Source organism: Strongylocentrotus purpuratus, unplaced genomic scaffold (assembly GCF_000002235.5).
Source record: "Strongylocentrotus purpuratus isolate Spur 01 unplaced genomic scaffold, Spur_5.0 spur5_scaffold_16, whole genome shotgun sequence".
Lineage (NCBI taxonomy): Eukaryota > Metazoa > Echinodermata > Echinoidea > Camarodonta > Strongylocentrotidae > Strongylocentrotus > Strongylocentrotus purpuratus.
The window spans coordinates 27,626,280-27,647,632 of record NW_022145601.1 but is presented as its reverse complement, the minus strand read 5'-3'; the positions used below and the strand labels follow the sequence as shown (position 1 = coordinate 27,647,632).

At 38.8% G+C, this 21,353-nt stretch overlaps 1 protein-coding gene across 2 annotated transcripts in view; it reads left to right on the top strand.

Moving 5' to 3' along the window:
- LOC115917876 (chordin-like) overlaps positions 1-21,353 on the top strand; it is a 64,234-nt gene that overhangs the window by 17,294 nt on the left and 25,587 nt on the right. For both annotated transcript variants that reach the window (XM_030987205.1, XM_030987206.1), the window contains exon 2: positions 8,213-8,316. In XM_030987205.1, coding sequence (XP_030843065.1) covers positions 8,213-8,316 — 104 coding nt within the window. The remainder of the gene's footprint in view (positions 1-8,212; positions 8,317-21,353) is intronic.

The window sequence follows — 21,353 nt, the reverse complement described above, 5'->3', positions numbered from 1 at the left end:
TATCATTGACTTCTCTTCGTCTTGGATGAAACTGACGTGGCTCGTTACGTCGGGTTTACCTCCGTTTATGCTTTGAATTGTTGTCTGCGAGAATGATTGTCTGTGATTCCGCGCTTCCGTAGTCTAATAAGTCAAACATTTGTAGCAATAACATTTAGGAATCGATTCAATATCATTCGAATACCAGATTCGGTATCGTCCTGACTCCCTAGCAATGATCTATGGTATTACTTCTAAAACTCCATGGTTACCCTTCTGTCGGAAGTTTCGAGAGGGGTGTGTCCTCTCTGAGACGTTTATGAACTGAGTCTGAACCTCCAGTCTATAATTTGTCTCAAGCGCGCGAACAGGGGCTCCGATCGATCACGTGACTGATATAACAGGCTCCAAGGGAGCTTAAAAGTGCATGTGTATCGGTGGACTTGCGTTAACAGCGTTGGATGCGGGTCTACGTATCTACAGACGGCTTAGCATTAATGTAAACGGATCCATTTCGTTAACGTCAGCTTCCCGCTATCGAAATGCTCTGTTTCCACTTGGCGCCTTCGATACGCCTCGGCCACCACCTGCGCCCCTGAACTGAAACGCATCCATTTATCCGTATGACAATCATACTACACAAAACTTGCAGTGGGGTTATGGGCGGATGTCAAAATCGTCCAAATGGAGACATCGCTTTTACTTTTAATTGATGTGGATGACTAGTCTGGGTCTTATACCTTGCTGAATTTTCTCGTCTTCGTCTGAAGATATGGGATTCCAAACCTCCAAACTTCCGTAAGGTAAATTTGGGGAATACCACATTGGGAAAGGGAAGCGGTATGCAAACTAAGCATCGCAAATAAAATCTCGAGGTTCAAGCTTCTTATTGAGTGACGCGTGTTATCAGGGGAAGATGTGAAACTCTTTCCTAATCGCAAGAATATTCCTATAAGATGTGGAAGAATTTCATAACGTCTTGTTCTTTCAAAAATATAAGAAAACGGACAAGTTTAATACTGTAAAGGAAATGAAAAGAATGTGACTGAAATGAAAGCTTGCATAATAGTGATTCGACATCTTATAACTTTTTGCTTAAGCATTATAGCTAGCCTATCTTTATTTACCTTCAAATCGATTTCATACAATGAATACAATTCCAGAATGTAATTAAGCAACAACAAGTAGGCCTAATTCATCAACAAAATCATATGATTACTACCTTTTCATCCAAGCTAATTCCCAAATATGAGCCCCTGTGTCATGATATCACATTTTGCTTTGGTTTCGAAGAGTTAGATGTTTATCACAATAGTTATTTTATTCCATACACATAGACCTAACTGTCACTCCTTCTTTCAGAAACATCTCAACATCACATATGAAAGGAAATAAGTCATATATACCTGTATGTAATATTGTGAAGCGTTTTTCAATTACAATCTCAAAGACTTCATGTTGGTATAGCACAAGACAGTAACGCTTATATCTTTCCCCGTGACCTATCGGTCGTGTATCACACTGAGACAGTGGTAATGAGGGGGAGGGGGTAATTTCGACCCCACCCCAATAGCCTAACAATAGAAATCAAAATCTTTATTAGATTTATTATCACAAAATGTAGTTCCTGAACCACACGTTTCTGGGTCAAGACAGCAAAGCTCACGCACGCACATACACGCACGCACGAACACGCACTCACGCACACTTTCCCACACACCAAATTCCTCTCCCATGTTGATAACCCTGTAATTTTCCCCATGACCTATCGGTCGTGTATCACACTGAGACAGGGTGGGCCGTGGGGGGGGGGGGGGGGGGGGAGTGGCTACTAGCGCCTTTTCACATCGATGCACTGGGCGAAAAATAAAGGAATGAAAATGAAAACATGCCTAAAATATTGAAAACAATCATTACTATCTTCGTATTAAGGTATAAGGTGGACATCATTTTTTGTTGAGTTTATCTCAGATATCAGATTATCTGGATATCTTTACCCAAGTCGCATTTCCCGACATGTTTCTCCGCTTCCGAGTCGTTTTATTTTACAATAATTTCATTTGTTTTCATTGTTACCTCATTATCATCATCATTCTTTATCATCAGCAGTTGTATAAGCATCATCATTATTATGATTATAAATATTACCACCGTACCTGTTTTCATCAGCAGCAGCATCCACACCATCATTATTACATGCAGCATCATTAACTTCTTTGTCATCATCATTTTCACATCACCAAAATCGCTTCCTGATCTTATCAAAATATATATAATACAGTGTATATATTGCAACTGCTGCAAAGATGCCAAGTAAATAATGCAGAGTGTCCTTCCAGCATGACAAAAAAGAAGCAGTGATAACTCTTGCTACCATGCATGCAGGCTAAGTAGAAACACACTGCTTGTTCTCTCAGCGTGACTATGATTGCTTTACAATCGAATCCTAATACTTATTATGGGAGGTAACTGTGCTCTGTCTCTCTGCTGAATGAGCGATATTGAACTTTTGGCCGAGTACCCCTGACTCCATTACCTCCTGTATAAAACGTCTGTAAATGGATGCATTATTTCTGTAGAGCTATGGGGTGGCATAGGGGTATATCGTGTGATAAAGTTCCAATTCGAGGTGTCTAAATATAACTTTCTAGCGGTATAATGTAGTCGTGTCATTTTGATCCCTTGTAATAATATGACCTTGCAATACTTATTTCCGTAATATACAAAGTTCTTTATGTATAACAAATTTCCCTGCATTCTAGCCTAATCATCAAAATATCTCCCTGTTTTATCAATGTGTGTTTATGATATATTTAAGTCTTCATGTTTAACCACTCGTATTTGGTTTATCAGTATCTCATAACATTTCGAGTTTAATTTTTTTTTTACATGTATCGTACATGTAGGTTCTCAACTCTTTTGTCCAATCATTTTTCTCGAGGAATTAGAGAGATCGTCATTTTGATCGATGGTAAATGTCGCCACATGCCGCTATGAAAAACGCCATTGCCATCATTAGGGAAACTAATTCATTATCCTTACAAAGCACTTAATGTTTGACTACTGTGTATCGGACTACATCTTTATGCCCCTTGTCTTGAAATAATATGGAGAAATGACATACGAGACCCATGTATGTAGCCACTGAGTATTCGAGCAAAAGACGTGGAATGTTTCTTACAATGATTTTCGGCGGGCTTTTTGTAGCTAGCAGCCAACTGTGATGCGGGCTAGCGGAGGACGACTCCAAAGTTAGTTTGTTAATTACACAGACGCACCAACTGAAGGAGTCGTTTTAATCCTCTCCTCATCGCTGTCTCTATGTTGGGAAATTGGAGAATGTGGATGAAAATATGAGATGGGGAGACAAAATGCGACTGGGCTTGGATGCGACAAAATGTTGACTGATCAGCATCCGAAGGCAACATCTGATTTGTGGTGGTGTTTGGGAGAGAGAGAAAGAGGAAAAGAGAGAGAGAGAGAGAGAGAGAGAGAGAGAGAGGGAGGGGGAGAGGATTGGGAGGAATAGGGACTAGGTATTGATTTTAGTCGCGACGATAATCTATTAGTTCAAGAGGAAAGGAGGCTGCGTTAACGTTGACCTTATATTAACACGTTGACCTCGGGAAGAGCGCTTGGGCTTTTGATGTAAGCATATTGACGGGGTTAAGAGAGGATGCGAGGAGGAGGAGGAGGATGGGGAGTGGGGTCCGATGTTAGGAGAAAAGGATTCCTCCAAAAGTTCGTGTCCTTAGTAATGATGTCAGGAGTTAGATATTTAGAGAGGTTAGACAGGAAGGCACGCGCCATGAACTCGTCATATCAGATATATTTCAACGACAATATGCTCAGAGCAATGTATTTATAGACATCGCACTCATGTTATTTTACCTAAAAGTTAATCAATACTTTCAGACTTTATGTCTAAAAATGAGAGATACTGAAACGACTCAAACAAGGGTACAGTATTCATGACATTATGAATAAAAGAGGGGTAAGTAAGAGGGAGAGAGAGAGAGGTATGGGGGAGATAAAAAGGGGATCTACAGTATGGATATGTTTAATTAACAAAACTAATTAATTTACATATATAAACATAATCTATAATCTGCAGAATGTGAGGAGATTCTGAGAGTTACAATGGTATTAGTTTTTTGTGGATTTAGAAGGGGTAAAGTGCCCCTTACCCTCCCCCTTTGTTTGTCTCTCATAAGGACGCCACGCCAACGGTCTTACTCTAATCGTTGTGGCATCCCACTTATCCCAATACTGAATGAAATGCGAGACGAAAATGTTCGCCAAAATTAGGTCAGATAGATGTCTCTAGCCGTCTCTTCGACTCCCCATCGGAGGGAGACGTAGATCTGGAGGCGTTTAATGTGCTTGGGGATCAGAATAATAATATCAGCTAATGTTTTATTTTTGAGATTGTACAGGATTTCATGGTAATTTGTTACTGTGAAGAAGCTATTATTATTATCATTATCAACATCACCTCATCTTTTGCTCGTCCCCCTTTAATAATCACCACTACCCATCATCATTATAATCATCATCATCATCTTGACCATCATCATCATCATCACCACCACCATTTTCCTCCTCCTCCGCCTCCTCCTAATCATTGTCATAAACAGTATAGAAACAAATGTCTCCAACGAGATTCCTTAGCAGTGCTACTCCCCACCCTTCTATTACCCCTCCCGCAATCTGGCTCCGAGGAGAAGCTACCACCAATAACGGATAGGGTAAATGGGCTAATTGGCGATTATCGCCGAGCGCTTTCGTGTCTTTGGAGGGACCTATTAAAGTCAAATTCAGACTAAAATTACAATTTTTCGGAGGCTTTGGGATGGTTAGGGTTCTTAATTGTATTGTCGCCTAGACATCGGCTTACCCTCTGAATGACTCAACCCTTTTGTCGGTAGCGATTCTGACTTACGTTGGGAAGCATAATAAACAGCTGTCAGATGGAGAAACAAATCATTTTTCTCCCTTTCTCTATTTTGCTATCGTTGAGTATGTTTTTATCATAGATTGTTTTCCTGTCTCTGTTACTGACATTTTTTGATAGACCACACGGCGCTTGTAATATTCTATTTTCCCTATCTCATTGTTCTCCATTTTTTACACTTACTTATTCCTCTCTCACCCTTCACCATCATAATCATGATAATACTTCCACGTTCTCTTCTTTCTTGCTCTTCTCTCCCTCGCTCTTTTCTACTACCAACATAATTTGTATTTTTTCTCTCTCAGTCTATCCGGTATATTCATATCTCTCTCTATCCCTAGAATGTCTCCTTTCTAATCTTTAGGTCTACATCCCTCTCTGCATCCACCCCACTCCATCTCCCCATCATCCATAACCAAACCCCAATAAGCCCATGGACATACCAAGTCTGCCTGGCTATCCGTCTCCCAACCATTCATATCACAGGCGACAGTCACCCATGCCACAATTTCTCACCAACCCTCTTACGCGCGTGTGCGTCGTTCGTTACCCATAATTCATAGCAATACCGAAATGTTCCAAGCTGACTCGTCAGAAGGTCTCGAAAAGTCATTGCTTAAAAATATGATTTCTTTCTTCCCGAGACGAACAACGAAGAAAATGTCCTCAAATGGCCCAATTTATTGGGTAATTACTGTCTCTCTTTACCTCGTTTCGTCGCAGTGTAATTGCCCCAGCCATAGTTTGCTGATGAAGATCGATGTTATCTTTTGAAGACTGAGAGAGGGTTTGAGAGGAGGAAGGAGTTCTGTTAATCGATAGGCTGGTGCTTAATTCGTTGAACTTGTGAAGATACAAAAATGAGAGTTTCGTTTGTCGCAGGTTATCGTCGGGGCATGGTGAGTGAGACAATGATTCAGCTAATTTCTTACTCCATCATTGTCCACGGGGAAAGAAAGAACAGCAGCTGATACGATGATGATGATGATGATGATGATGATGATGATGATGATGGTGTTGGTGGTGGTGGTGGTGGTGGTGGTGGTGGTGGTGTAACTGCGAGGTTGATACTGCGGTATTAGGGAATGTAATGATAAGTTTAAGGATAGTATCAGAGTTGGGAAACTCTCCCCTTCTCTCTATCGTTCAGTCAAACTTTTTTAGAGCCCCTCTCCAAGATACCGTTCTTCACGCGCACACTATACTTTCTTCCAGACAAACTAGATATCCATCCATGTTTGCCAATTTATTACTTCAAGAAATGGGTTTGGAAAGAATAAAGTACATGTACATGTTCCTAACGGGTCACGGCCACCGCGTAATTAATGGAGACAAGATGGAAAAAGAAAAAATATTGTCGACGCTGGATGCTAGACTATCTTGGGAAGACGCGCGTCGCTGCTGAAAGTACATTAACCCCGACGTCTAGCTCTCCTGGCTTAGAACCCGCTCTAATAGGGACCATATTTCAGCCTCTCTCAACATAACATAACATGCTTTGTCACGAGTGGGACTGAGCAGCCCTGTCTGGGTTCCCTGTCTCACCTAACTCGTCTATGACCTGAGCTAAATTTAAGCATTAATGTATATAACCACAACAATTTCTGTGTGTAGGCCTACATGTCATTCAAAAACAGCTGTTTAAAGTGCTGTATATTGATAAATTGAATCCAGTGTAATTTATCACATTTGTCAAATAAACACAATTATCTACATAAACCACAATGACACAATATGAATTGTTTTCCTCTGCGTGCCAGTATACAATACTCAATTTACCCTGTAAGTCATTGGATTAGTCGCGTTATGATTGTGCTTAATAGATTGATATTATATTATGCTGTTATTTTAAGCTACATTGAATCATGTGTGGAAGTTATTTTAATCACATGAGTTGACAAAAAAAAAAAAAAAATCAATTTTTAGAGACTTAATGACAACAAGATCAGAAGCAGCTAGTCTAAAAGACGGCGGAAATATGAGTATTAATTGACGTTCCTTCATAGCAGCAATCACAATATATACGACTCATGTCTTTCTCGAGAGGGCTTACTACTTCGTTCCCACAGCGCAAATTCTGTCGCTTGAACTTGATTAGTTATGTGCGCCCCCATCTTCTCCTTGCCCTTAGCGCAGAAGGTGAACACAATACACTTGTAGAAGAATATGCATGTATATGCTGCATTGGAGTAGGGTTGTCCACATCGTCATAAATGTCACCCTTGTCATGCCCGTCATAATTATATCTTCAGTGTGAATCCACTTTTTTTCTGGAAGACAGACGACAACTGAGCACGCTGGAGCCAAAGCGCGCAAAAAACGTATGACAAAAATCTTGAGCAGACGGTACCTTTTTCCCCATCACCCATCCGTCCCTTGTCTAATCTTTAACTATAATTCATTTCAATTGTTTTGCGCGCTTTGTAATTTTTCATTGGGAAGTATTGTTGTGAGGGAGGAGGAGGAGGAGGAGGAGAGAGAGAGATATAGATAGAGAGATAGAGAGAGAGAGAGATAGAGAGAGAGAGAGAGATAGAGAGAGAGAGAGAAGGAGGGGGAGAGAGGAGTGAATGGACTTTGTGTGGCGTCAAGAAGATGGAGGAAGCTGAGATCGCGATAAAGATGAAATCGCTGGCATCATCCGATACAAGGCTGAGCAATATACATTGCAACAACACGCCTAAGCATGCACTTTTGGAATTTTTTATTACTTGTAAATAGCGGGAAAGCAAATTTGTTAATGTCTCAGACGCTTGCTTGTAGATTACATGATGTATGAACATGTAGGCCGAGTACATATTTCATTTAGACTGTAATTATCCGGCAGACTGATTTATAACTTCCTTCGTATTCCTGTGGTTTGTTGGTTGCATCAACGTCATCAATTCAAGTTGGTCTAAACTGACAATGTACTGGTCAATACTTTTGTGCACTATAGTTTATGTGAACGCACCAATAGAGCTTTAAGATATTTTGATTTATCTATCGATAAATCCTTGCACTCATTAAACCATCCGTTTGTAATCAAACAATGAATTGATAAATCATTAATCGAACAATAATTCATCCAATCAGCAATAAATCAGTCAAACCATTGATCAATAAATTCATTCATAAATCAATCAGTCAAATAACCAGTTGGTTAGTAGTTAATCAATCATTCGACTAATATATTACTATTGTTTTATTCACGTTACCGTGTAATATTTGTTCCTATTGAATCTATTGAGTGTGAAATTATGTGCAATAACTGTAACTATTGTGTGATTATCTGTTCAGGTTGTACCTTCGGAGCGGACTTCTACAATCTTGAAGATGAGTGGCATCCGAACCTTGGTGAACCATTTGGAGAAATGGTGTGCGTCGTCTGCGAATGCCGACCCGTAAGTCATTCCATCTTTCTTATAAATATCCACATTATATCCACATAAGGCTGCGTGACTGAGGTATCAGTGGAGTTACACACAGTTATATCTACGAGACCGACACCATGTCCACAATAATTATTGAATTTTGCATGTTCGAATAAGTGAAGCGGTTGTGGCATCTTCTGATGACGGTGCCGTTGACGATGAAGATGATAGTGGTGAGGATGATAGTGATGATGGTGATGAAGATGATAGTGATGATGATGATGAAGATGATAGTGATGAGGATGGTTGTGATGATGATGAAAGGGAGACAAAGAACGGGTAATATAGAGGAAGGTCGAAGAGAAAATTATTTTCATCCAGGTTATACTTGCATCAAAACAGAATTGACAAAAGCAAGCACTCCTCGTGGAAAAACGATGTTGCACTTCGACTCGTCGCTAAAGATTAACTCAAAATAGCAATCCTTTTTCCTCATTCGTCGCATTCCTTCGCATACCACTTGTCGAAAAAGTTATTGTAGCCGCGATATTTGTCTAAACTTTCGTTCAAAATAATATACCCCTCTGATGTATTGACGCAAATGTTCTGACGCCCTCGCAGTGCTTATTGATTGGTTCGTTTGCCATGGTACTTTCTTCTGAATCATTCAAAATGCCATTTCTCTCTATACGCATTATGAAACGACCTGACTGTCACTTGGGTTCCTGGCACCCGTAACAATACCATCCCTTTATACATTTCTATCTTGAATTTAATAATAATCATGATATTTTACCAGTTTCTTCAAAATTAACGTGTAATATTCATTAACATCCAACGATAAGCAACTCAATCGAACCTGAAATACACCTACAATTACGAAAGAGGCAATATATTTTGTTAAGAAAGGAATTTAATTTGTGTTTTATGTATAGACGGGGAGCGAGCATAACACAGACAAAAACTGACAATTTTATCCCAACCATACAGACCAATAAGGAAAAAACCACGAAACATATTGCAGATTTATGACACGAATGTAAGAATATCCGAATGATTCATAGATTTTGAAAATTGTTCCGACATTCCACATTCCCACCTGTTCCGTGGCGTTCCACTACAAGCAGGAGGAACATTCCATAGATTGCATCTGGCCTGAAACCTCAACCGCCTCTTCCAACCTAGTTCAAGTGTAGCTCTTCTTAGCATCCCAGCTTATTCTTAATATCTAAAACCGACAGTAAAATATATGAACGAGATTTTCAAATTCAAATTTCAAATTAGTCCTAACTGGTCAATTTGAGTATTACACTATGAAGGAAAACATTATTATCGTTTCCTAGATGAAACTGATATAATAAGCATCATGCAGAATGTGCCTCCGGGGTAAGGCATTCGATAGTATTGCTAAATTAGCAATGTTAGGAGTAGAAGAAGACACGAACGCTAATAAACAATAATTTATCAAATTTGCATCATTCAATGATAATGATCATTTTGCACCTCTTGAGGTTGAGTTGTGCACCCTTCGACACCCTCTGCATCTTAGTGTAGGGGTTGCCTCTATTGTACCATGGATAGGTCCATGATTGTACCGATAATTAAGGTGCAAATTTGATCTTTCGTTTCTTAGTTTTATCTGATAGTAATAGAGAAGTAGAGAAAAGAAGGAGATAAAGATGAATAAAAAATAATATAGAAATAGGAGGATTGCCATGGCACAACGAGATCATGCTGTATTACCCGCGGATATGACATTTATAAAAAGATTTTTAAAAAAGGGAATAACGAAAGTAATCCGAGAATCGCTTCCTGTGAGGAAAGAGATGAAAATTGATGGCGATGAAACGAAAACAAAAGAAGATCTGAAGAAAAAAAAAATCATCTGAGAACGAGGTCATTTATATCATCCTTGTCTTCCTTCCCACCCGAACCTTTCTTTCCCTCCACTTAATTATGATTCCAAAGAAGGGCACCAATATCATCACTGCCCCCATTCTCTAATTTCTTCCCAGCCAAGATGCCGCTTTGAATCAAAATCTCGACCCCAAAATGGAAGACAGCTTTATCTATAACCTCCAATTATTTTATTTTTTCTTCTTGGCTTTTTCTTCTCGCATCCAGCAATGTGTGGCTTCTTGGCTGTTGTTTTTGACCAAAACAAAAATTGTCCCCCTTTTCTTTATCACCTGTTCCAAGTAATTCATCTCAATTTGATCAATGTTGATCGAATCACTCGCACCTCTGCAATCGCCAATTACGGTCAGTGATATCACGTTATTGTCCCTTTATTGGTAGGGACGAAATAACCGATGTGGGGTTCGCTTAGCCCCCATACAAGGGCGACCTTTGGCATTTTACTAGGACAGACAAATAACTTGAATAAAAACACAAGACGCGACACGCATTTGATTTCATAAGTTTCAGGGTCTGATGTGATCTCACGAAATCATGGCGTCATTTGAGGTTTCTAGATGTTTTTTATGATGTTGTGTTTATTTTCCTGACGCTTTTTATTGTTACCTCGTGCCATCAGTTGCAACACATATCCGAAAATTTTGTTTTGTTTATACTTCTAATTATTCATGTACAATGTGATATAGTGTAGGAGAAAAGGCTCAGTAAGTCCCCTTTATATAACTTTTGGGGACACTTTTGAAAACTTTTTCTAAGAATACCAATATCAGTATTAGTGATTATGTAATAATGCAAGCACAGGAAGCAATAAGTTACCTTTGCTTCCCCAGCAATGCCAGGTGCCCATTTACACCTGGATGGAGAGTGACAAATATGGATTAACGTCTTGCCAAAGGACATTAGTACCGCGTTGGGAATCGAACCCTCATCTCTTAGATTGAATGAACCACATCGGTATTGATAACGTACCTCCGAGGTTTCCCTGGGTCGCGATGGTAATAGATTAAGCATATCTCGTGTTTCCCGCTCAGCAATCTGATCGCACCCTAGACATGGAGACCAATTTACGGAAGTGTCACTCAGGTCGGCAAGCAGGTGAACCAAGAATGTGTGACGTCACCTAACGTCTCGTCAAGTGGAGAGAGATACACACACAGATATAGAGAGATAGAGAAAATGAGAGAGAATAATAGAGAGAGATAGGGAGAGAGAGAGAGAGAGAGAGAGAAAGAGAGAGAGAGAGAGAGAGAAAGAGAAAATGAGAGAGAATGATAGAGAGAGAGAGAGAGGCAGAGAGAGAGAGAGAGAGAGAGGCAGAGAGAAACCAACATTGTCAGTCTTAACGCCTGCTAAATAATTGCGAATAATTGCAAACATGAAATATAATTGCTCGTTTATCTGATAATTGTATATACTCATTTTTTCAACATCAAAGAGATATATAAAACTTTTTATACAATGTGAAATATATATCGTTTTGATTTCACTGTTTTAATAATTGTTTGCACCTTTTAATTCAGAACGGCTACTTCTTCAAAGCTGTCTTTAGAAAGTACTATCACCTCATCGCTTTATGACCAGGCGCATCCGAATTTTCCATAAATAATTATATTCCCAATCATTTACCTGACCCTAACCCGAGCTTAAACTAGGCTGTATAAGTAGATCAACTATCCTTGTACCCACTCACATTTTTACACCACTTTTTTTTGCCATCAGATTCCCATGACAACCCTTGCTACTGCCAGAAAGTGTTACAATTATCTGCGAAATGAACTTCTAACAGATATTAGACTTGTCGTGTTAAATCGAAGGTTTAACATCAAGTCATTTAGCTGTATTTCCCAATTCAATTTTGTTTATTTCCACCGCTGATTCCTCTGAACAGCGAATATTGAAAGTCATTCGGTTAAGAACTTTCTGTCTTACCTCAACTCTTTAATGATTTGATTCTATAAATATGTATTTCCCTTGACATAATCTAATCGAGAGGAAACCAACTTTCGGTGAAACAACATACCCCCTCTCTCATGCAACGATTCTCTCTGATTCGCTTACACTCTCATTCTCCACTTCACTTTCTCTCTCTATCTATCCCCTTTCTCTTGCCCTCTATCCCCTTTCTCTTGCCCTCTTTCCTCCTTCTCTTTCCATCTCTTTCCCTTTCTCTCTCCCCTTTCTCCCTTCTCACACCCTTTCTCTGTCCCTTCCTTCCCTTTCTCCCCCCTTTCCTCCCCTTTCTTCCTCTCTCCTCCCCGTTTTCTCTCTCACCCTCACCCCTCTCTATCCCTTCTTCACATTTCTCATTCCCCCTCACTTTCTCATTAACTCCCTTGCAGTCTCTCCCCTCATTGAAATAACCACCGAATCTGTCAAGATGTTTTGTTTAGTAGGCCCTTAATATAATGAAAAGATGTTTAGAAGAGATATTATAGTAGTAGTAGTCAGTAGCGTAATGAGCCAAAGCTATTTTTTGGGGGCGGGGCAGAAAAAAATATGCATCACCACCAGGTGGCATAATAAGGTGAGAACAAGCCCCCCCCCCCCCCCCAAGCCCCTCCCCCTATCAGTACGCCAGTGGCAGTAGAAGTATAGTAGTAGTAGTAGTAGTAGTAGTAGTAGTAGTAGTAGTAGTAGTAGTAGTAGTAGTAGTAATAACAGTATTCCCATTTGATATCACATTATGGTACATGTATAACAAATAACGTCTCTATGGATATATCAGCACAGACGAAGTCCTAGCCCTTGTAAATGAGACGGCCATCGCAGCCATCGGGCGATGGAAGAACTTAATTTAATTTAATTTAGGAACTTTATATTAATCTTGATCTAAGGAGACATGAACGAACGGATGAACCTTTTTTGTAACAGTTTTAATTGGATTCTAATAGATGATGTAAAGGCTTTACATCCAAAATAATCTGCCTTGTTTATTAGAGTGGTAACATCGCTAAAATTCGAAAACAGGTAAACAAAAATAAACAATACATTTGTCAAAGTATGAGAAGTGTTGTTATGGCAGCAGATTACTAAGCACATGCTTAAGGGCCCGTGTACCTCTTCTCCGTAAGACCACGTTATCCTGATCGGAATGTCATCCCCGATTGCTTGGTTATGACATCTCTTTGATTAACACACAAACAAGATGATATTTCTAATGATTCTTAAATAATAGCACGGGAAAGATAAGACTTTCGATATTCCAACTATTTACCAGGCGTTGCTAGGGGTTACCGCATCATTGATCAACACATAAACACTTGCATAATTTACCAAACCTCGTTTCGTGTGCTTCACTTCACCGGGCCATGCAATAATTGAATTAAGAAGGCAGCGCAGATGATCACTTTAAAGTTATCACCTTGTAAAGACTTTCACATAATCCTCAATTGAAGTCATTCGTGTAAGGCGGCTGGTTTTATCATTTATTACGTGTGCAGATCAATATGATAATAGAACCCCGTTCATTTTAACTCCCCCTTTGCAAATTTCATAAAAATGCCCGTATTCGGTTACTGGTTTGTCTTAAGTTCTTTACTGCTAAAATCACGATTGTATTATAATTTTGATGAATAGGACATCACAATTTTCAGGACTAATGTTCAATCATATCCGATTGTCCCGTTATTAATTCGAAAGAATGTTGCACACGACTATTTTTAGTGTGGCGTGACCCGAGACACTGCCAGGTACCACCACTCCATCAAAAAAAGAAATTACCAACAGAATGGGAGAAGAAAGAGTAAAAGGGAAGAAGAAGAAAAGGTGTCATAATAATAAGCTTGTGAGAACACAAAGAATATACTGCTCCGAGAGAATAGAACTGGACACAAACCACAGGTAAAAACTCGGAAGCTGTAAAGTTTCTTATCGAGTACTTATTTCCCCATTCAAGTCAAATAATCTCTTTTCTTCGCCTTTAACTCATCGAGCCCGAAAAGAGATTATGAGTTAAATCGATACGCTGATGAAAAGATATTGCTTTGGTTTCGTCCCCCATTGTAAAAACCAAAGAAGAACGAGTCTTATTCCTGTTGACTCGGATACAATCCGAAACAAATTTTCAAACATTATTTGTCGATATCTCTTTCCCCGCCCCCTTTCCCTCCTTTTCTCACAAATCTTGAATTCTTTAGGATCTTAATGATATTATCACGAGTGTATTTTCAAGTGTTTTTCCAAAATTATCCAATCTAAACTTAGATCGGAGTTTAAGATTCAGGTAGCAAGCATACAATCTCGTTCTATTGTTTGTTTGTTTGTTATTATGTGTCTATGGTTTCTTATACCCTAAACACCGAATAGGACATTTTTGTAGAACTGCAAAGAAACAACAACCCATAGCACTATCTGACAGGGGATATTCACATGTTTGTCATTTTTACCTCTCGGTGAAATTAATGTTATAGCTTGAGAGTCATGTTGCTTTAAATTATCTAGACAGTCTGAAAAGGAAAGAAACATGTCGATAAGATGTGATTCATTCATTGTACACATCTTTACTAGATTAGAGAATCAAATAAATATAATAGCATTGTTGTCCCCGGGTGAAATAGGCTGAAATTAAAGCTTTACTCATTCCCCCACAAGATGCTAAGTTAAGACATTGACTGAAATAAAGATTGAGTTTTTCTTATATCAATATTTGCAAATTTTATTTGAAATTTTGGATTAAGTCATATGGGTCAATAAGTCCATTGCTCTTTATTTTCGTGACTTTTGGTGATTTTGTTTAGCTTTCTAAAATTCGCTTTGTAGCATATGAATTTTCCTTTTTTGGAAAATGTGTAGTTGCTGTTTTTTCTACAAAAGAATTTCCGGACATTTTGTCTTATGTAAAAAATAGTACGATGTGAAGATTGTTTTGCCGAACATCATGTACATTACCTGTTCTGTTGGCTTTACATTTCTGTTCCTTTAAGAGAAGCGTTTTGTTTATTTAGTCCAGCAGTGATTTCCGTCAACTCTTTCGTTCATTCAAAGAGAAAAAATAGGTGGAGGGTTTCTCCGGTCAAAGCAGTGTGGAATTCCAATCTAGTGAATTTTCCACTGCTCTTATTGTTTTGAAGATGTCTCCATCTTTTGTCTCCTTAAGCCCACGACGTCTTCGCCAAGTCCTCCTTCTCGGCCCACCTGCACGCTGCCTGGTAGGCAAACAAGAGGTGTGAAAGACACCCCGTAAGACTGAGATGCAGAAGGGCCAGAAAAAACTCGTTAGCTCCATTTCAATGGCCGGCTTTGTGTACTCAACAAACAGCCATCGTATTATAACACCAATGTGTAGACTGTCTACCCCATCCAGCCAGGGCTTCTTTACTTATTTTCTTGATGGAAGAACACTCAAGCGAACTTTGCCCCTTTTTCTCTTACCCCATCTTCTAGTTCGAAAACAGAATTTATCCCTCCCCATCTAAATTAATCATGGATTACGGAGAAAGAAAGGAATTCGCGACCCCGAAGTTAGTCCAAAACATCCCCTTTAATAAGCGTATATTTGTCACTCAGAATACCGTTCTTTCGCGTTCTCGTAATTGTTTGGGTTATCTTTCCTTATTAGTTCACTGGTGAAAAGATTTACTTGTGCAATTTTAGAAGAATAAATGTATTCTACAAGCTTTTCGCATTGTTCTGACGATTGTGTGTTCAATTACCTTTCTTAAAAACGGATCTCGCCATGGTCAAAACTTGTTTTTACAAAAATCTGTTGTTTCTGTGTACTAAAACCCTTTTCTTTAAATTAAAAAAAAAAATGTATATATATCTATTAACAAAAAAAACACACACTATTCTCGAAATAGCTACTTGAAGTATTTGCTGCCCTTTATTAGTTCATAGATATTGTCCTGATTATAACTGACTGTTAACCCAAACTACAAATTGAAATGATATTTTCTTGGAAAATTCGATAATATATATACATGTATCATGTTAACTTCATCGTCAAACGGTTTTTAAAATATTTTATAACAATTCATGCTTTACTCACCCTTTTTTTTTTTGGGGGGGGGGGGGGGGTAAAAATTACTTCGTCTCGTAACAAATAACAATAAAAGTATAGCATTCCAGTAAAAGTAAGTTGGAAATTCTGTTATACTTTGCGCTATACAGTTTGGTACTGTTGACCGTGCACCCTTCGCTGTGGATGAACTTTTTCAAAATGTTTGTGGCAGTGTGCCGAAAGGTCATCTAGGAAAACTCTTGCCAAATTTTGGCAGAAAATGAGAGAAAAAGAAGGAGGAAGAGAAGAGAGAGTGCAAGAAAGAAAGAGTCAAAACATCCAGTACAGCTTATAAAGAGGAGTAACAGTATTCGAGACACAAGAATTTTTGTCGTGGTATTACGGAAATGCGCGCAGTAGGAGTGTCAGAAACAATTAGCATTATCGATAAGCTTATACAAACTCGGTGCTCAGCAGCCAATGAAGAACATATTACGAGTAAGGGTATAAGGGCTTACTGGTCTTTCCATTTGATTGAAAACACGTCTATAGATGATAATCATCTCAATGTATCTTTATCAAGTGTCTGAAATTCATTTAAACTCGTCGATTTCGTCATCAGCTTCTTCAATAAATTAACACTTTCTTTGCCACTTTCTTCAGGCCTAAGTCGTCGCTAACAAAACTTAGTCTTTTTCTTCGCACTATTTTTCGTATTGTATTGTCTACCTACGTTTTTTTCTCTTTCTGATTATCGTCTTTGATAGGACTATCAAACTTCAAGTAGAACTGAAAAACATATTTTTTGTCACATCAAATCTGTTCTTTCTTTATTCGTCTGTCACTTCTCGTCTGCAATTTCAACATATTCTACTGGGCGCTATCTCGATTGCCTACCATTTACAAATTACGAAATAAACGGCTAATGAAATTCCAGTCGAGAATTTACTCATGGATCTGTCCGATTAACTGTACGAAAAATGTGAATGATATTTGTTTTTGTTATCCATTTTCCTACCAAGATTTCAAATATTTTATCAGAGGGGATTAGATCTATTTATCAAATTTAATCAACTCTCTTTAAAAAAAAAATCATAAGTCAGAGAAATACCATTGTTGTCATGACTTATGATAGTCCGTGGATCCCTTCAGCCCGACGAGCCGTCATCACCTGTCGGAAAATGGATCATTCTCACATCAACTTCGTGTGATTTGAATCACATCACATGACTCAGAACGCGTAATTCATAGCGTCACGTGATTTCAAATTCCTCCTTCGATACGAAAAACTAATATCCGATTGTCAGTTTAAATGATCGTTTTAATTGTGGCAGGGAGAGCGAAATATGTACCGGAATTTAGCACGATTCCAATCTTCTATGTCAGTCGGAATATCATCCTGCATTCGGCAATAATTATTTGAAAATCTGTCATTCATTTTTCCATTTTAACACAAATTGAAAACAGAATAGTGGTCTGAAGATGACATAATATTCTCTTTTTTCAAAAAAAAAAAAAAAAAATCTATTTCAGAGCATCCCCATCTTATCAAAAAAGGCCGCTAGAGAACCATTTAAGAAGAAAAAAAATGACCTAGTATATATTGATATTCAGATTGTATCATAAACGTAAAGTTATACATACTAACATAACCGATGAGCTAAAATGGTGAAGCTACATGAAGTAGCATGTAAGGGATAGAAAAGCGCTCACATCTCTTCAGACCAGCCTTATTCTGTACTTGTCTTAACATAAAGCAAAGAAAATGGTAAAGGTTAGCTCCCCTTTAAATCTAGGCATGCTCAGTCGTAATCATACCTTGACTTATGTGAAAGCTCAAGAGGAAGTCTTGCTCAAACTGCTATTTTGTTTTCATGCCTAATGTTGGCGCAGGCATCCTCCCTCCTCTAGCTCTGCAAGGAATCACTTCATTAGACTGGAGGAAGTCTTTCAGAGGTGTTGAAAACCGTCACTAGGACGCCTCACAACCAACATAAAAACCTGGATTCTAATGCTTACTATTAAAGTTGATTAGGTTTTAAAGTCTTTTAATATCAGATTAATAATATTTTTGTATAACCATCGACACGACTGAAGCCTCATCAGCATCAATGCTGTTCAGTAACTACCCCACAAATGTCCAGGTACCCTCTTACACCTGGGTGAAGAATGGCAAATGTTGATTAATGTTTTGCCGAAGGACCCTAGGGCTGGGCTGAAATTCGAACCCTTAACCCTGGGATCGAGAGTAAAGCCTCGGTATAGAATTTCTGGATAGACGGCGCTATAGAAATGCCTATTATTATTATTATTACTATATCACAACTTTTCACGTTCTTTTCCTTTTAACTGTAACCCATTCTTTTTCCCTGATAGACCTACTTTTTCTCCTTCTACTTGTTCCTGCAGTTATTCTCCACCTTGTTCCTCTCCTTTCCTTCGCTACCCCTTTTTCCCTTTCTTTTAGGTCTTGCTTTATTTCCATCACGCCAAACCTGAGGACACTTTAGAAAGGTTCTATACACCTGTTAATTGATTAAAGGGGGGGGGGGGTGAGTGAGTAGGGGTCTCGCTAGGGTTCATTGTATGGTCACATGATCTCATTCAAACATTTCCTCTGTCGCTCTTTCATGTCATGTTCCTTTGACGACACTTATTAGAAGAGTAATTCTCGAGTTAGGGTGGGTCCCATTTTTTTTGTCAACCTGACCCTACTTTGAGGGTTGGCGGTCATGCTGACAGCCTTGTATAAACCAACGTTTAACTGTTTTCAGATCGTGTAATGCCTAGTATAAACATCTTTTAAGAGGTGTCAATAGTGATATATCAGGACGTCTCGAAGAAGGATTCTGTGCTCTAAAGAGAGAGAGAGAGAGAGAGAGAGAGAAAGAAAGAAGTAGAGGAAATATTAAAGCTATGGTTGATAAGCTAAACGTGCGGGCATGCTATAGAGTCAAGTTTGTCACACAGATTGGTCATAATATGGAACCGTTTACGATTGACTTCAAGTCCTGGAGATGCAATGACTCCATATCTTGAGGGCTTTCTTAGCTTGCCCTGCATAATGGCGGACATCTCCTCGAAGGATACGTCAAAGATGATTTTCAAATAACAATGTACTTTCTGCACCCTCCTTTGTGGTGAAGATTCTAATAGAAAACATAATGTTTTGCCCAAAGATGCCCTCTTTAATAACCCATGCTGAATCTATCCGTTGTCGTCTAGGGAGGAGAGGGGCAATGATGGGGTAAGGAATAAAAGGGTGTATATGAAGTCCATATCATCCTTCCGTTGAGTGACTGGACAATAACACGCAACCCTTGTCACACATCGTCATATTTTTGTTACCCTTCTTTAAACAATTCTTTTGAAGTGTCTCCTGTGAGTATAATTATTAGCAACCAATCCTGTGTAAGACTGAGGGCATTCCGATTAACTTACCCTGATATTTCCTGAACATCAACATATTTGCGGAAATATCATTTGATTGAATTTGTCATAATTAGACCTGCGTCAACCGCATGAAGAACTGTTGTTGAAGAATAATACACTGTTTAGAATTTATGTTATATATATATATATATATATATATATATATATATATATAACAACGATGGGTATAGTGATTTAAAGGAGTTGTTCCTTTGTTAAATAAATTGGGCCCTTACTGGTATACGTTTTGTTCTAGACTTAGTGTGCACCATTCAATTGAGTAGTATGATTATATAAAAACTAACTGACTCAACCATACATAACACAATTACATTCTTGTGAATTCAAGAAGCATACCACTACCTGTATGCATCTTGTGTCAGTTTGCATGGTTTGAAGACACAATGATGCCAAAGGGAGTTGCCTGACATCGAGCAAACATGCTAAATTTACTTCAAGGTGATGCCCTGCCTGGCGATCTTGAAAGATAGAATTTCGGATTTCTTTTGGTGCATTTTTGCTTCGAAGAATGAATACCGTGGGTGGCCACAATTCCAAAACACAAATTTCAAAAGGAAGAAGACATAGGGTGGGAGAGAGAAAAATACCCCAGTCGATTACGTGACCTCAATTGGCCAAGAAAGGATGAAACATGAATAGTGACTATCGTGTCTGCTCCCCTCTTTTTGTCTCTCTCTCTCTCTCTCGCTTTCTCTGTCTCTGTCTCTCTGTCTCTCTCTTTCTGTCTCCACACCACCCCTCCGCCTTTGCCTCAATGTTCCCCTTTTCCTTCATGTCCGTATATTTCATTTACATTAACATAAAGTGTCGTTTCTTTTGTTTTGCTTGATATTTCTATTCCTCGCGTTTTTATTATCTTATTTTGGTATCCCCCCTCTCTTTTTTAACCCCTCTCTGTCTTTCTGTCTATGCGTCTCTGGCTCTGTCTTTGTCTCCTCCAATCCCGTATTCGACGTATTACATTAAGTGATTTAGTAGAAAATGCTGTTTCTAGTTTCTCATGTAAATTTGCTATTTATCTCGTGTTCTATCTATGTATTTCATCTCTCTCCCCATCACTCCTTTTCTTTCCCAGTCTATCTATATCTTCGTATATTTCTCTGTCTCCGCTAAGTACATATTCCCCATGTTCCACCAAGTGAAAGTTTTTCTCACACCTATTTTGCTGCGCCTTTTGTAGTCTTTGGATCACCACGGTGCCCATGTTGTGCCTACTGCGAGTCAAGTGTGCACAGCGACCCGTTGCTACGTAACGGCATGTTTCGGCTCCATCGTGTTAAATGCCACAGGACAATGGCTCAGTCCCTCCCTTCTTGCATGCAGGATCCAAGAATCTTCTTGGTCAAGCTTTTGGTATGACCAAGAAGATTGGTATGACACTCGACTTCACACCAACTTATTAAAATGTGTTTTGATGAACTTATCAATGATGTATGCCCTTACGACCGTCGGTTACACATTAACAAACAGAAAAGCCTATATATTTAGAGAGCTCTTTATTGTGTGAGCTTAGAACCATATTTTAGTACATTTATGTAGAACCCACACATTAAATCAGTTGCATTCCAACTGGCGAGTAGGTATGTAATGCAACTCTAAATTCCCCTCTTATGTTGAATCAAAAATGTTTTCAAAGCGGACAGAAAGTTCCACTTGCCATTTGACTCTTACTTAGGGGATAATATATACATGTAGATCTGATAGTTAAATCATCATTTCAATAATGTATTTCTACCGCACATTAGTCCCTCGATGTCCA